Below are 16434 nucleotides of genomic sequence, written 5' to 3'. Positions count from 1 at the left end.
ATGACACACCAAAGAAAATAATAAGAAAGTATTGTTTTAAAAATGGGACCTTCCAGATTATATTGAAAGGTTCCCATTCTCTCTTTCCCTGACTTGGAATATGAAAGGTCTCCTCCATATTTCAAACAAATTGTTTTCTTTGCTGGGATTATGTACATCTCTATTTCTCTTCCCTGACTGGCTTCCAAAGTGCTTTCAGTTATTTTTTTGATTTCTGATGGGGAACTGCCTGTTCTTTTTGGTAGGAAAAAAAGAGAAAACAAGGAAAAGAAAGAAACTGAAACTGGCCTTAGGATAGCAATAACTGGTTATCTACTACTATTACTCTGAATTTCTCAGTAGTCACCATCTTAGAAAGCATAAACTGCCCAGTTGGTGCTATTCACTGATCAGTCTCTTTAAGTTCCTAAGAAAGAAAAAGGAAATCTTAGTTAGACAAAAAACATCTTAGTGCCACTAAGAAACAGAAAGAATTTTCACTTCCATCATGACAGAACTGTCCCCAGGTTTCCTAGTGTATGACACTAAACTGCTTGCCAGGTTGGTTGATTTCTGGTGTTCTCAACAGTCATGATTTTAACAGTTTGCACACTTCAGGCAAGTAAAAGTTGTCTAGGCATGCACTTGAGTATCCACATCCCTTGTCACCTGGCCTTGTCATTGCTGTTAACTGGAAGTCTTTTCATAATAACTTGATGCCTGGCACAGTCTAAATTTTGTTTCCAGAACAGCTTTTCCCCTTTGTATAGTGATTACCAGTGACTTTGCTAGCATAGAGTGATCAGAAGCTCCTTAGTCCTTTGCCCATATTTTGTTTATTCTCTGCTTCTTTATCTAGTAGGGAAAAGTTCTGGAGATTTGTCCTATTCCCAGTATTCCTTTTTTCTTAGAGTAGCCAGGAAGAAGTAGTTCAGTGCAGGTGCTGGGGCCTTTTTTCCATATTGTGCTAACATGCACTTGTTTCAGGGAGTGGACCTTTCTCCTCCAGTGTTGGGGATTTTTCAGCCGTGCTCCCCATGTAGTAGAGAGCATGAAGGTTAGATTGATGTGGTCCACTGACAGAGAAGTCCACCCTAGCCTGAGAGCGCTACCACTCTATGATAGCACACAGAATACACTCCTCTGGTTCTCTTTCTGGTAGGGCTGGTTAAGGACTGTGGCATGCTACTGTGGTAAATAAGGTGGTCTTATTCTGCCTGTCCAGTTCCACCTTTCTGGCTATGACCACAGCTTTGCAGCAAAAGCAGAGTCAGGGTACATTCTATGTCAACGACTCAAAGCAGTCTGATTTTTCAGGGTAAGAGGCTGTATTCTTTTGTGTCAACACTGTTTCTTTTTTTTTTTTAAATATGTAGTAGCTTTTTGAATTAAGTATGACCTTTGACCACCTGATGAAGCTTCAAATTGCAAAGTCATTATTTGTGCCAGACTTTTGAAGTGGTAGTATCCAAGGGTCACCTGTCCTCACACATAACCCTGCAGACCTTACTCAATACTGCAAATATTGCTATGGATTTTTTGTGTTAAACATTTTTTCCTGGCATTCTTTTTACTTTGCAAGGTCTGATTACACACAACTGTATTATGCAGAAGAATCATCTCCCTGACACCCCCACCCCCATTGAATGGCCAAATCTAGGGTTGAATTAACAAGTGGATTGTGGACTGAATGCAGTCAGAGAGTTGTTGTTGTTGTTATTATTTTTTATTATTATTATTATTATTCCTTTAACATACAATGTATAGGTTATCTATGCAATGGATGCAGATATGCCAGAGCTGGCTTTGCAGTTTCAGTTCAGTGATCCTAGCTGTTCTATTGGTTGCTATTTAAACATTAATATAATTTTCCAAGGGTGTTTCAGTTAGGCAGAGCTAATAAATCCTGAGTTATTTCCATACAGGACTGTTTGAGTGCCATTGCCCTGTTTTGCAGAGGGTTTTATGCTCAAGTACAACAGTAATTGCCAGTGTTAGGCCTGCAGTGTGCCTAAACTAACACAGCTTCCAGGCTGGGAGTGGTAGAGGTGCCCAGGAAGCTTGCTGGATTCTGTGGGGCTGGTATGGAAGCAGAGACGGAGCCTTGATGGACCAGAACTGAGCCTGTGCATTGTGCATCGCCCTTCCCAAAAGTTCCACAGTGCTCGCGCTGGTAATATTTAGCATCTGAATTATCGAAACCTCAGGCTACCCTGAGAGCTGGAGAGCTGACTGCGTAGTTGTATGATTGGGCTGTGTAGAAAAAGAATATGTGATCCTACAGCAACTGACTATCTTTAGATCTTAATTTTTAAAGTTCTGAAGAGTAATTGTTGGACCACATGGATTGCAGAGTACAAGTGTCTTGCCATGTTTTAGTTTGGGGAAAGAAAAAAAGATACACACAAAAAATATTCCTAGAATGCAAAGTAATTTGATTGCATCTTTTTTATTTTCTTGAGTGATAAGACTGAATGTAAGATACCATGCTTAATGTTTGACTATAAAAATTAACAATAAAGAGTCTTCACAAACAATAAATAAATTTTTAATGTTTGTTTTTAATTATATATACTTTAACCATGGTTAAATTACTCAACAGGGATTAAATAGCAGGAATAGCTTGCCAACACCACAGCTGAGACGAACTTCAGGAGTTCCTGGCATTCAGTCTATAGAATCAACATCTTCAAGATGGGAACGGAGTAACAGCAAGAGATCTCATCAGGAATGTAACACATTAAGGTAAGCACTTAACCACATTTCAAGGGCAATAATAAATGTAGCCTTTCTAAAGTGTTCATGTCTGTAACGTTGGAACTTGGCAGTGGAAGTATTTAATGTAAAATCTTGTGAATTAAGTCTCCAAATTCTGCCAGCATAAACTGGAAAAATGTTTCAAGTTAATTGTACACTATACCTTGTAACTAATCTCAAGTAGAAATCAGGTCATTCTGAGGTGGAATGGCATGCGCTGTCATAATAAGTAGGTCTGCATATCAGTTTTAGTAGGAAATGAAAAAAAAGTCATACATACACGATTGCAAAACAAAAGTTAGGTTAACCTCTAAACCTTTACTGACTTCCTTCTTCTCCTATTTACTTAAAAGATGTATCACTTTCCAACTTCCACATAACCCCAAATTTGTTTTCTAATTAAAAAGATTATATAACTTTCTTGTATTTGGTAGCCACTGTTGTGTATATTGCAACTTTTATTATTCCTGCAGTCATAAAGCAAGCAGTAACGTAGATGAAGAAAGTCACCTCTTCTCTACTTGTTAGCCAGTATGGTGCAAACAAAGGTTTTATTTCCAGAATTAAGATTACACTTTGAGGATTTTTTTCTTTCTGTTTAATGTTGTATCTAAGTGAAACTTCACACATTTAGTTTTATTTAAATGTGTAAATGTGTATGGCTTTGCTCAATATCTTGTAAGAAAAGTACAACAGATGTTTGAAATTGTGTTGCAGCTTAAATCCATAAAAATGTGTCTGGTTTTACTTTCTCTCCCCCCCCCCCCCCCCCCCCATATTTGGTGTCTCTTAAGACATTAATAGGTCATAAGGAAAGTATAACAGATGCAGTTTTTTAAAGTTAATATGAGTTATGCTGATAACTCTGATAACTGATAATTACTAGTAGTGGGTAAAAGTTTATATACACATGTCCAAGAATTTATTTATCAATATTATACTTAATTTTAAAGTGAACTATTTAAATAATTTGGCCCTTGTCAGGGGCTTTTCCCCCTTGAATAAAATGTGCTTTTCAAGTTTTTCCATAGTAAAACTTAATTGTGGTTTGTGTATAAAATATAATTGAAGATGCCAGTAGCAGCAGCAGTTTAAATCATCATGAAAATACTATCTTTAGTTATCAGTATTTGAAAGAATCTCCCCAGTTATATCCACTGGAAATAACCGGAGACCAGAGAAATGGCTTGAAACTTACAAACTATGGGACTTCCGTTTGAGGCCCAGCAATTCTGGTGCAGACGCAGTTTATGTTTACAGAGGCTTTCCTTACACTCCTACTGACCAAAGAACCTACTCAAGCTCACCCAATTAAACATAGCAATACAGAAAACATCCTCACCCATACTCCATCACTTTTAAATTCTCTCTTGACCCTGATGACTAGCACTTCTGTTTACTTACATTCCCCTGCCCTACTCTTGTCCACCCCCATACAGTCCTAGAATATGTGTTCCATTTGTGTGGTTTTGTTTCCTGCCCTTCAGAGTTCTTCCTAACACTTGCACTGTCCTTGTCTCCTTGCATCTACCAGTGATCATTCTTACCAAGCCTTTAACCTCTAACAAACACATAATCATCTCAAAATTCCCCACGGGTGTCTACCTTACGGACAAGGTTAGGTGAAATAGATGAACTGGCATAGCTGTTCCTACAGCCAAAAGAGGCAGTCCTGCATTCCTAGAGCACTTTGTGCCATTGGCTGTTGATCTCGAGTCGGCCCCTTGAGTGAACAACTGAATGAACAGCAATACAAAGGCAGTTTTTCTTGCTCTGGGGAGCTGATTCAGCCCAATGAATGTTAGACTAGAAGCAAGGAGGAGCAAGCTAAGAGTAAAAAGGGAGAGCAGCAAACTGTTCACTAGAAGGAAAGCTTATTAAGAATAATTAAATTTTTTTACATACAATGACTGCTGTCAACAGAATTCTGGCTGAGTTGAGAAAGATATTACATAGTGGTACAATAAATTAATATTGCTAAAATACTGGATTCAATGTCTTAGAATTTTTTTCTATCCATCTGGACAGTGTTCAAAAACAACCCTTGAGAACTGCTGTTTTATTTGCATGCAAATTCTTGATTTGATTTCTCATTCAAACACAAGTTTATGATGAACTGACCTTGCTTAATATATAGTCTTCCTACACTAAATACTCTTGCAGCATTTTTATGTGCTTTAAAAGAATACATGTAAGCTGTGATAGCTAAACAGTGTACAAGTAGTGAATAGTTCAATCTATCCCAGTTGTCAACCCAAACACGTTTTAAAGTTGACTAATAGTCAGCATCAGACTTCAGAAGAGTAAATCTTTGTTTATACTTTAACTCATTTTTTAGATTTATAGTTATATATTTAAACAAATGATGGGAGATCAAATGTTATTTCTGTATTTTACTTTTGTTTAAAATCTGATTAAACAGGATTAAATCTGGTCTGGTAAATACTGTTTTCCCATATCGAAATGAAAGAATTAGTTTTAGATAAACTGCTTTCACTTTACAATACATGTATACAGTTATTTTTAATTGCATATCACGTTTTTGTTTGCTAACGGGTATACACAATTGGAATTTGGGTGCAATTTCAAGCCTAGAACAGCAGATGGCAGAATTCAACAATCGAGTTTAACAATTTAGCTACTGACATACAATAAGACTGTCAGAACCACCTTTAGGTTTAACATTATAATAAATTATTAATTAATAATATGCAGAGTTAATTTTAAAAGCAAGCTGTGTAAGATTGTCGTGTTATTTCCAGAGTAACCAATCTTTTAAATGTTCTCAGATATATTAGAAAATAGCCTGCTTTGTTAAAACATTTAAGAAAAGTAAATACCATGTTAGAAAGTAAAACCTATGGCATGTGGTCTGAATATACTTATTGTGTCATTTCAGGACTGCATAAAGTTTTCTGTTGCTTTCACCCAGTACCCAGCAGTTTTTATTCCGTATAATTGACATATATTGTCTAGCTGATCTTGAATTTGACTTCTTTCTGGTAGTCTCTTTTTGTTGAATGTTAGTGGACCTGTATCAGAACAGCCTGGCCATTTCATAAGCATTTTATTTAATGAAAATGAAAGACAAGGTAGGAAAGAAAGAAAAAAACCATTCTTACCGTTTTATTTTCAGCCAAGGATCTCATTCAAACGGGTCTTTTGGTGTGAACTTGCTGACAATACCAAAACAAAGATCATCATCTGTGACATTGACTCATCATGTAGGTCCCCGACGAGCAGGTAAGATCATACAATTTATATAGCTTAGTGACAGGATGTCAAGGTAATAGTTAGTACATCATGTATTATGATTGGGTTTTTTTCATGTAAATGTAGTACTAAAATAACATCAGCATGTTGCATATACTGAAAAAATATTTTATTCTTATCCTGTTCCTAAGAATACGTAAAATTACAGTCAATATCAACTTTGTAGAAATCTCAGCTATTCATGTACTGCTATGTTGCTGCAAAATGTTACACTGTTTGGTATGGTTGGTACCCGTTGAAAATGGCAATGTTTGCATACATTAATAAGGGAGTTTTCTTAGTAAACATGCTTTTTGTAACTGAACAGTGTCACTTAGATGTTTCTAAACACCTGATAGCCATCTGAGATGAACATTTAAACAAACTTTGGAAGGAGTTGGAGTAGATTTTATTCTAATGTTGTCAGTGTAATAATCTAGCAGATACTGTAGCAGTGCTGAAATAATGTGTGTATCAGTATTTCAGAGATCATAACTGGTCTGATTGCCCATATTAAGTGAAAACTTGAAAACTTCTTTTGACATTTCTGCTTATCCGTTTTAGCATAATTTAAAAATAACAACCTGTGTAATAATTTTGTTTTATAAAGGTTTAAATATGCATGTTGGATTGAGAGAGATTAAGTCACTTTCTTTAAAAAAAAAAACCAAAACAAAATAAAACCCAAAACTCACTGTTTTTTTCTGTATTAGTTACTGATAGTTTTGTTGTTTCCCTTGCACACGAAGAAACATGCAAACTCAGGCCAGATCTGCATGTAAACACGTTGTTATACATTCTCAATGGTTCTGTCTTCATAAAAAGCTGAGGTGCCTTCTGCACTTTTCTACTTTGAATCTTGTGGAAAATACAGAGAGCAATGATATGCAATAAAACCTGCTGAATGTGTAAATGTAAAAAGGATGAAATTGAGTAACCAACATTAGAGTATTAATCTGGTTTAGTTCTGGAAGGGAGTTTACAGATTGCTTCTCAGCTTTCCAGATCTTTCTTTGCACAGCAGTGAAGTGACATTTGCTTTCTAAAACTTCTGTCTCTGCACCTAGCAATGTGGACTTTAAAAAATCTTGTCTTTTACTGTAACAAAAAGTAATTATATACTACTATTAGGGTGTGTGAGTCAGGTCAGTGTAGTCTATGACACTGTTGGAAGGTATATAATCTATGCATTCCTTATTTAAGGGCAATACTGTATATTCCCTTAGTAATTTGTTATCAGGCACTGTAGAGTCATAAAACTTATGATGGAGTTTTTGCTTCATAGTTTGCCGCAGAATAAGTGATTCAGCTTCAGGAAAGTCCACAGAATTTTGCTCATGGGTGCTTTATTCTTATTGTTAAATGTATGGCTTTTACAATGGCTGTAGCTTACCGTGGGCACTTGTAGATAACCTGTCTTTTGTATATTTTCACAAGGGAAAGAAATGATGTTTTGGCTTAATGCAAAATTTTATTGTAAATTCACGTTAGGCACTGAGTAGACAAAGTCCAGACTTACCAGCTTGCTTTCCTAGATTTCACAGACAGAAGCAGGAATTAAACCCTAGCGTACTGTTTCAACAGGAACAAGGACTTTCATGGACCTAAGGAAAATGGAGTTGTTTGCTGTTTGTTTGGTTTTTATCTCTACCCATGAGCAAATTTTAGATTTATTTTTTTTTTCCTTCCAATGGCTTATTAGGCAGATTTAGATAGGTTATCATACCAATTACATCTTTGTCAAAAAAGGCCAGTATCTGCCCACTTTAATGCCTTGCTTCAAAAATACAATTACAACGTTTTTGATTTTCACTTTGTTTTTAAAAAAGTCTCAAGCATATTTTTTCTTTATTGGAAAATAAAGAAATATTGTCTAGGTAAGTTATCAATACTAAATTATTTCATGTGGAAAGTTTAAAAAAGCAATCCTGAATCAGAAAGGAATATGAAAAGTTCCAGCTTCTAATGAAATTTTGCCAATGCGAAAAACAAAACCAAACCTTTGAAAGCCAGATGTTAGGAAACATCACATGGTTTGCCCACTCAGATGTGTGGCAGAGACTGCTGCAAGGTTGTGGATCTCAAAACTTGTAATAGATCTAGCTACTTTATGTGTGTTTAACAGGTGAAATACACACTTTGTTTTGAAAACTTGCACATTCTTTACAATTTATAAAGGTTCTTGTGGTTTGATTTCAGTTTTTCTAAACAGTAATGTTTTTATTATAATCTGAACTGCATGTAATGTTTGTTTTGGAAGGTGCTTCTCCTGGCCTGAGTCCTCTGGGTTCACCTAGTCATGGATCTGTCTCCAGTGGGGCTTTCAGCAGCTGGTCACCTGTAGAATTTCCTGATACTGCTGATTTTCTTACAAAACCAAGCATCAATATACATAAGCCTCCAGGATACACATTTAGTTCTCCAGATTTTCAGCAGCCAGTTAAAACACCTGTAGGTTATATGTGTAGCAGGTACTGTAAACTCTGTTACATTTTCAGTAACTTCATGTGTGTTGAAAAAAATACCATTAAAATGAAAAAATATAACAAGACATATATATCTACTAGTACTGAAAAAAAGGCATGTGATCTCATAATAATCTGTAACTATATTATCCAGGGGAGACTAAAGAATGCTGTATGTATGCCATCAATTTGAAATGGCTCATCCTTGAAGGCAGGAGTTATTGTACAGTGAAAATATTTTACAGATTTTTAGGAAAGGAAGACTTCCTACCTGGGAATTTAATTCTGTATTTCCGAATACTTTCTAAATAATTAGCTCTACTTTATTAATTCATGAAGGTGAGTCCAGGCGAGCTGATGTTTGATTATTTTCTAAGTACAGACTAAATCTCTATGTGCCAAATTTAGGAGAAAATACTAAGGTCACTTGGTGGGGGAACCTTCAAAAGCATGCCTTTTTAAGAAAAGTAGTTTGCAGATATTTTTCAGTACAACACACAGTAGCAAAAAGAGAAAATTACTGAATGTTATAAATATTTTTCATGTATTCTGTAAGCTGTGGACGTCAGATACTCAAGCCTGTTCCAACACCAGAACCAGAATTTGCGGATTGTAAAGAGAGAAAATCAGGTGGGATTTCCAAATCGACAAATATTTTATATCGACTTGCTTTTTTTAAAAACCAATTAAATTAATTTTTTAATATTTCTAAATGAAAATTTTCCTATACTTTAAGTAACTCGTATGCATATATTTTATTCTAGCTTGTGACTTAGGATAATCAAGATAACCTGAAATACTACCTGCTTCAGAGTAAGGACTTTATAATAGGCTTCTGCTCTATAGCTTTATAGTTCTGTGCTCCATTTATCACAGAATCACAGGTTGGAAGGGACCTCAGGGATCATCTAGTCCAACCTTTCTAGGAAGAGCACAGTCTGGACAAGATGGCCCAGCACCCTGTCCAGATGACTCTGGAAGACGACCAACGTGGCCGAGTCAACCACAGAATCACAGAATGGTAGGGGTTGGAAGGGACCTCTGGAGACCATCTCGTCCAACCCCCCTCCTTGAGCAGGCACACCCAGAGCAGGGGGCACAGGAACGCATCCAGGCGGGGTTTGAATGTCTCCAGGGATGGAGACTCCACAACCTCCCTGGGCAGCCTGTTCTACTGCTCTGTCACCCGCACAGGAAAGGAGTTTTTTCTCATATTGACATGAAACTTCCTGTGTTCCAGCTTGAGCCCATTGGCCCTTGTCCTGTCGTTGGGGTCTATTGAAAAGAGCCTAGTCCCATCATCTCGACACCCGCCTTTTAGATATTTATAGGTATTTATGAAATCCCCCCTCAGTCTTCTCTTCCCCAGGCTAAACAAACCCAAGTGTCTCAGCCTTTCCTCATATGGGAGATGCTCCAGTCCCCTGATCATCTTTATAGCTCTCTGGTGGACTTGCTCAAGGAGTTCCACATCCCTCTTAAACTATGGGGTGCACAACTGGACACAGTACTCCAAATGTGGTCTCACCAGGGCAGAGTAGAGAGGGAGGATAACCCCTCTTGATCTGCTGGCCACATTCCTTTTTATGCATCCCAGGATACTGTTGGCCTTCTTAGCCACAAGGGCACATTGTTGGCTCATGGTCAGCTTGCTGTCCACCAGCACTCCTAGGTCCTTCTCAACAGAGCTGCTTTCCAGTAGATCAGCCCCCAGCCTGTGCTGGTGCATGGGGTTGTTCCTCCCCAGGTGCAGGACCTTGCACTTGCTCTTGTTGAATTTCATCAGGTTCCCCTCAGCCCAGCTCTCCAGCTTTCCAGCCTGTCCAGGTCTCGTTGGATGGCAGCACAGCCTCCTGGTGTATCAGCCCCTCCTCCCAGCTTGGTATCATCAGCGAACTTGCTGAGGTTACACTCTGTCCTATCATCATGGTCATTGATGGATATGTTGAACAGGACTGGACCCAGCACAGACCCCTGGGGAACACCACTAGTGACAGGCCTCCACCCAGACTCTGCTTCATTGATCACAACCCTCTGAGTTCTGTGGTTGAGCCAGTTCTCTGTCCACCTTGCTGTCCACTCATCCAGCCCACACTTCCTTAGCTTGCCTGTGATGATGTTATGGGAGACAGTGTCGAATGCCTTACTGAAGTCAAGATAGACAACATGCACTGCCCTCCCTTTATCGACCCAGCCAGTCACGCATCGTAGAACACTATCAGGTTGGTCAAGCATCATCTCCCCTTGGTGAATCCATATTGACTGCTTCTGATGACCACCTTTTCCTTGACATGCGTGGAGATGACCTCCAGGATGCATTGCCCCATCACCTTTCCAGCGATGGAGCTGAGGCTGACTGGCCTATAGTTCCCCAGGTCCTCTTTCTTGCCCTTTTTGAAGACTGGAGTGGCATTTGCTGTCCTGCAGTCCTCGGGCATCTCTCCTGTCTTCCATGACCTTTCAAAGATGATGAAGAGTGGCTCAGCAAGAACATCTGCCGGCTTCCTCGGCACTCGCGGGTGCATCTCATCGGGGCCCATGGATTTGTGAGAATCCAGTTTGCCTAGGTGATCTCTGACCCAGTCCTTCTCAACCAATGGCAAGTCTTCCTTTTTCCCAATTTGTCCTCTCTTCTCTGGGGGCTGAGATGCCTGAGGGCCAGCCTTAGCAGTAAAGACCGAGGCAAAGAAGGCATTCAGTAACTCCGCCTTCTCTGCATCCTGCGTTACCAGGGCCCCTTCCTTGTTCAGCAGTGGGCCCACTGTATCCCCAGTCTTCCTTTTACTGCTGCTGTATTTAAAGAAGCCCTTGTTATCTTTGACATGCCTTGCCAGATTTAATTCCAAGTGGGCCTTGGCCTTCCTCGTCGCATTTCTGCACACCCTGACAACATTCCTATATTCCTTCCAAATGGCCAGTCCCTTTTTTCACATACTGTGAACCTCCTTTTTCCATTTGAGTTTCTCTAAGAGCTCTTTGGTCATCCATGCAGGTCTGCTGGCTCCTCTGCCTGGCTTCTTCTTCCTGGGGATGCACCGATCTTGAGCTCAGAGGAAGTGGTCCTTGAATACTCTCCAGCTCTCTTGGACCCTCCTGCCTTCCAGAGCCCTAGCCCATGGGATTCCTCCTAGCAGGTCTTTAAGAGGCCAAAGTTGGCCCTCTTGAAGTCCAAGGTTGTAACCCAACTCATAGCCCTGCTTCTACCTTGCAGTATCCTAAACTCCACCATCTCATGGTCACTGCAGCCAAGGATACCCCCACCTCTCATATCCTCAACCAGCCCTTCCTTGTTTGTTAGGATAAGGTTGAGCAGCACATCTTGCCTCGTTGGCTCCTCCACCACTTGCATCAAAAAGTTGTCCTTGATGCTCTGCAAAAACCACCTGAATCGTGCATGGCTCACCATGTTGCTTTTCCAGCAAATATCAGGGTGGTTGAAGTCCCCCATGAGGACCAGGGCCTGTGATTGTGAAGCTGCTTCCAGCTGTCTGTAGAAGGCTTCATCATCTTCCTCTTCTTGATTACGTTGCCTCTAGCAAACGCCCACAACAGTGTCACCCATATTTGGCTGTCCATTAATTTTTACCCACAAGCTCTCAACTTGTTCTCCTTCCAGTCCAAGGCAGAGCTCGATACATTCCAGTTGCTTCCTCACATAAAGAGCAACTCCCCCACCTTGCCTTGCTGGTCTGTCTTTCCTGAAAAGCCTGTAGCCATCCATGACCACATTCTAGCCATACAAGCTATCCCACCATGTCTCTGTGATTGCAATGAGATCATGGCCCTGCGACCACACACAGACCTCTAGTTCCTCCTGTTTATTCCCCATGCTGTGTGCATTGGTGTACAGGCATTTCAGGAAGGTGCTTGAGTACACAAGTTTCCCTGGAGGGGTGTACAAGGACCCACTACAGCTATGCAAATGTTTGAGGTGGTTGGTCTCCTGGGGTGTCCCACTTCCCTGGGGAGATTATTCCAATGGTTGACTGTCCTCACTGTGAAAAATTTTCCTCTTGTGTCCAATTGGAATCTCCCCAAGAGCAACTTGTGTCCATTCCCCCTTGTCCTCTCCATGTGACTCCTTGTAAAAAGGGAGTCTCCATCTTCTTTGTAGCTACTCCTTAAGTACTGGCACATTGTAATGAGATCACCTCTAAGCCTCCTTTTCTCAAGGCTGAACAAACCCAGCTCTCCCAGCCTATCCTCACATGGCAGGCTTCCCAATCCTTTGATCATCTTGGTGGTCCTTCGCTGGACCCCTTCCAGCCTGTCCACATCCTTTTTGTATAGCGGGGACCAGAACTGTACACAGTACTCCAGGTGTGGCCTGACAAGCGCTGAGTAGAGTGGCATAATGACTTCTTTATCTCTGCTGGCGATGCCGTTTTTGATGCAACCCAGCATCCTGTTGGCCTTCTTGGCTGCAGCAGCACACTGTTAGCTCATACTAACTGAGCTAACTTCTGTCCACCAGGACCCCCAGGTCCCTTTCCACAGAGCTGCTCTCCAGCCAGGTGGATCCCAGTCTGTGCTGCGCTCCTGGATTATGTTTTCCCAGGTGCAAGACCTTACACTTGTCCTTGTTGAACTTCATAAGGTTCTTGTTGGCCCACTCTTCCAGCCTATCCAGATCTTCCCACAGAGCAGCTCTCCCTTCTGGAGTGCCTACTTCCCCACTCAATTTGGTGTCATCAGCGAACTTCATCAGGTTACACTTGATGCCATTATCCAGATCCCTTATAAAGACGTTGGGCCCAGTGTTGATCCCTGGGGGATTCCACTAGTGACAGGTTGCCACTTGGAAAAGGAGCTATTTACCACCACCCTTTGGGTGCGGTCTGTCAGCCAGTTCCCCACCCACTGCACAGACCACTTGTCTAGGTCATAACTCGTTAATTTCTCCAGGAGGAGGCCGTGGGGAACCGTATCAAAGGCCTTGGAGAAGTCCAGGTAGACAATGTCCACCACCCACCCCATGTCAACCAGGCAAGTCACTTTGTCGTAGAAGGCCACCGGGTTTGTCAAGCACAATCTGCCTTTAGGGAAGCCATGTTGGCTTTTCCCAATCACGTGCTTCATTTGACTTGTGATGGCCCCCAGGAGGATTCATTCCATAACTTTCCCAGGGATTGAAGTAAGGCTGATGGGCCTATAATGACCCGGATCCTCCCTCGAGCCTTTCTTGTAGACAGGGGTAATATTTGCCTTCCTCCAGTCCTCTGGGACATCCCCCGTTCTCCATGACTTCTCAAAGATTATGGAGAGTGGCCTTGCAATGATGTCAGCCAGCTCTCTCAACACCCTCGGGTGGATGGCGTCAGGGCCCATTGCTTTGTAGGGGTCAAGCTCCTGTAGTAATTAATGTACTAATTCTTCCTTCACTGATGGTGGGTCGGTGTTAGGATCAACCGGCAATTCTGTTCCCAAAGCCTGGGACCCAACAGTGTTGGTAAAGACAGAGGTGAAGAAAGTGTTGAGGACCTGTGCCTTTTCAGTGTCATTGGTGATTGACTCTCTTTTTCTGTTTAACAGTGGGCCTGTGTTTTCCTTCTTTTTCTGCTTACCTGAAGAAACCTTTCTTGTTACTTTTGACATCTACAGCCAGTTTCAATTCGAGCTGGGCTTATGCTTTTCTAACTTCATCTCTGCACGCTCTGGCAGTGCTCTTGTAGCTCTCAGCGGATAATCCTCCACTTCTCCATCTCTGGTGTTTCCCTTTTGGATTTGAGTAGACCCAGGAGGTCATGGTTGAGCCAAGGGGGCCTCTTGCTCCGCTTACTTCCCTTTCCTTTGTAGGGGATAAACTGGCTTTGTGCTTCCAGTAGAGAGTTCTTCAAGAACTCCCAGCACTCACTGGCTCCTTTGTCTTCCATGGAAGCTTCCAATCGAACCCCTCCCAACTGAGCCCTGAGTGAGCTGAAGTTTGCTCTTCTAAAATCCAGAACCCTTGTGTTAGAGCTGACCTTCAGCACACTCAGCAGGATCCCGAACTCCACAGTATTGTGGTCACTGCAGCCAAGGCTATCACTAACCGAGATATTACAAAGCTGGCTTTCTCGGTTTGTGAATAGCGAGTCCAGCAGTGCCTCATTCCTGGTTGGCGCATCTAACATTTGTATTGGGAAACAGTCCTCTGTGCATTCCAGGAACTTGGTGGATGACATGCGAGCTGCTGTATTGTTCTTCCAGCAGGAGTCTGGGTAGTTGAAGTCACCCATAAAGACCAGGTTCTGTTGGCCAGAAGCTTGCTTTAGTGCCCCAAATATCGCTTCGGTGGTTTTGTCATCATGGTTAGGAGGTTGACAGCAGATGCCCACTGTGAGGTCCTGCTTGGAGATGACCCCTTTGACTTTAACCCAGAGGCATTTGATAGAGCAGTCGCAATCACCATAGTTGACTTCAATACATTCAAGGTTTTCCTTAATGTAGCGTGCAACTCCTCCACCTCTTCTACCCTGCCTGTCCTTATGAAAGAGCCTGTAACCGTCCGTTGCAATCCCCCAGTCATTTGAGTTGTGCCACCATGTTTCAGTTACTCCTATGGTGTCATACCCTTCTGAGTGGGCACGGAGCTCCAGTTCCTCCTGTTTGTTACCTAGACTGCGTGCATTTGTATACATACACTTGAGGTGATTACTCTTCTGTTTCACCACTTGGGACACAGCTAAGGATCAAACAGGTTCTCTGCTAAACTAATCACTGAACCAATTTTTTCAAGTAAAAAGTTATGCTTCTAGCTTTTCTCAATCTTCACATAGGTTTTGTCTAATAAATTTTGTTCTTAAATTTTTTGTTGTTAGTCTTAAATAAAAATGGTTTTGAAACAAGCTGTTACTTATATTTCTGTGAAGAATCTATATGATCCGTTCAAGAATTATTAGACAGTAGTAATTTGCAAATGAATTATTGATATAGTATTTATGTATGTATTTTCTTTAAGGTGAAATTGGAAGTGCTAGTGTTTCAAAAGAATCTTTCCACTGTACAGAGAAGACAAACGATGAAAGGAAGGGAATGGTCGATCAAACACAAAATAATCTGCTTGTAAGCATGTAACTGCAAAAAAACTTGCAATAACTTTTATCAGTACAGTATTCCTTTATCATTTCTAACATGCGGTAAAGAGGTCTTTGCATTGCTAAGAATTGCAATTTCTGAAGGTGCATCACTGGAATTTAAATTTTCATTTAACAATTGTGTATTTCCAGCTTGCATAAATTTCAGTAGCAAATGACAAGAAAGATGGTGATTGTATTAATTTCATGTTGATAAAAATTAATCTGTGTAGATTTAATATTGATAGTATGCTCAAACATTGACTAGTATTTTCTCTCGGAAGTTTATGAAAGATTTGGCAGTTTCAGTGAGACGAATGTTCATACAGTGCAGTATATTGGAAGTGCAGGAAGACAACTAGTTTAAGCTTTACTAACGTTTTGGGTTTACATATCAATTTTTTTAAAGCTCATTTGATTAATGAACTGTTGAAGCTTAGTAAATGTTTTGTTAGCCTATGCATATTTTTTGCTTTGTTTTATTAATCTTGTTTAAAAAGAAACAAGAATGAAAATTTAGCTCCATCTCAGAAAGCCCTAGAATCTGCTGCCCCAAAACATGAAAAGTCAAACCTTTCACTGTGCTATTTGTACTATTGATTTATGATTTTCTCATAGCTGTAGTTACAGCACCATTCAATAAGTTCAATAATGATTTATCATTTTCATGGCTTTTTTTCCAATACAACTGACAAATTAGTTTTCATTGTTATTTAAAGAGATGATAAAGTATCTTACTCTCATACAGGTGGAGCAGAGTCCTACATTAGAAACAATGTTATTAGACCATGATTCACTAATGGAGAAGATGAACAATTGGAACTTCCAAATTTTTGACCTTGTACAAGAAATGGGAGACCAGTCTGGGAGGATCCTTAGCCAGGTTTGTTGTATTTTATTATATGAGGGAGGGTGTGGAAAGCTGT

General features: G+C 40.5%; 1 protein-coding gene across 3 annotated transcripts in view; it reads left to right on the top strand.

Moving 5' to 3' along the window:
• The window catches only part of PDE3B (phosphodiesterase 3B), a 109263-nt gene that overhangs the window by 69603 nt on the left and 23226 nt on the right, over window positions 1–16434 (top strand). For all 3 annotated transcript variants that reach the window (XM_064452632.1, XM_064452631.1, XM_064452630.1), the window contains exons 4-9: window positions 2582–2724; window positions 5873–5979; window positions 8249–8459; window positions 9010–9083; window positions 15394–15497; window positions 16257–16391. In XM_064452632.1, the coding sequence (XP_064308702.1) occupies window positions 2582–2724; window positions 5873–5979; window positions 8249–8459; window positions 9010–9083; window positions 15394–15497; window positions 16257–16391 (774 nt within the window). The remainder of the gene's footprint in view (window positions 1–2581; window positions 2725–5872; window positions 5980–8248; window positions 8460–9009; window positions 9084–15393; window positions 15498–16256; window positions 16392–16434) is intronic.

The sequence above is a fragment of the Phalacrocorax carbo genome, chromosome 5, assembly GCF_963921805.1.
Source record: "Phalacrocorax carbo chromosome 5, bPhaCar2.1, whole genome shotgun sequence".
Lineage (NCBI taxonomy): Eukaryota > Metazoa > Chordata > Aves > Suliformes > Phalacrocoracidae > Phalacrocorax > Phalacrocorax carbo.
This window is presented reverse-complemented; position numbering and strand designations above follow the sequence as displayed.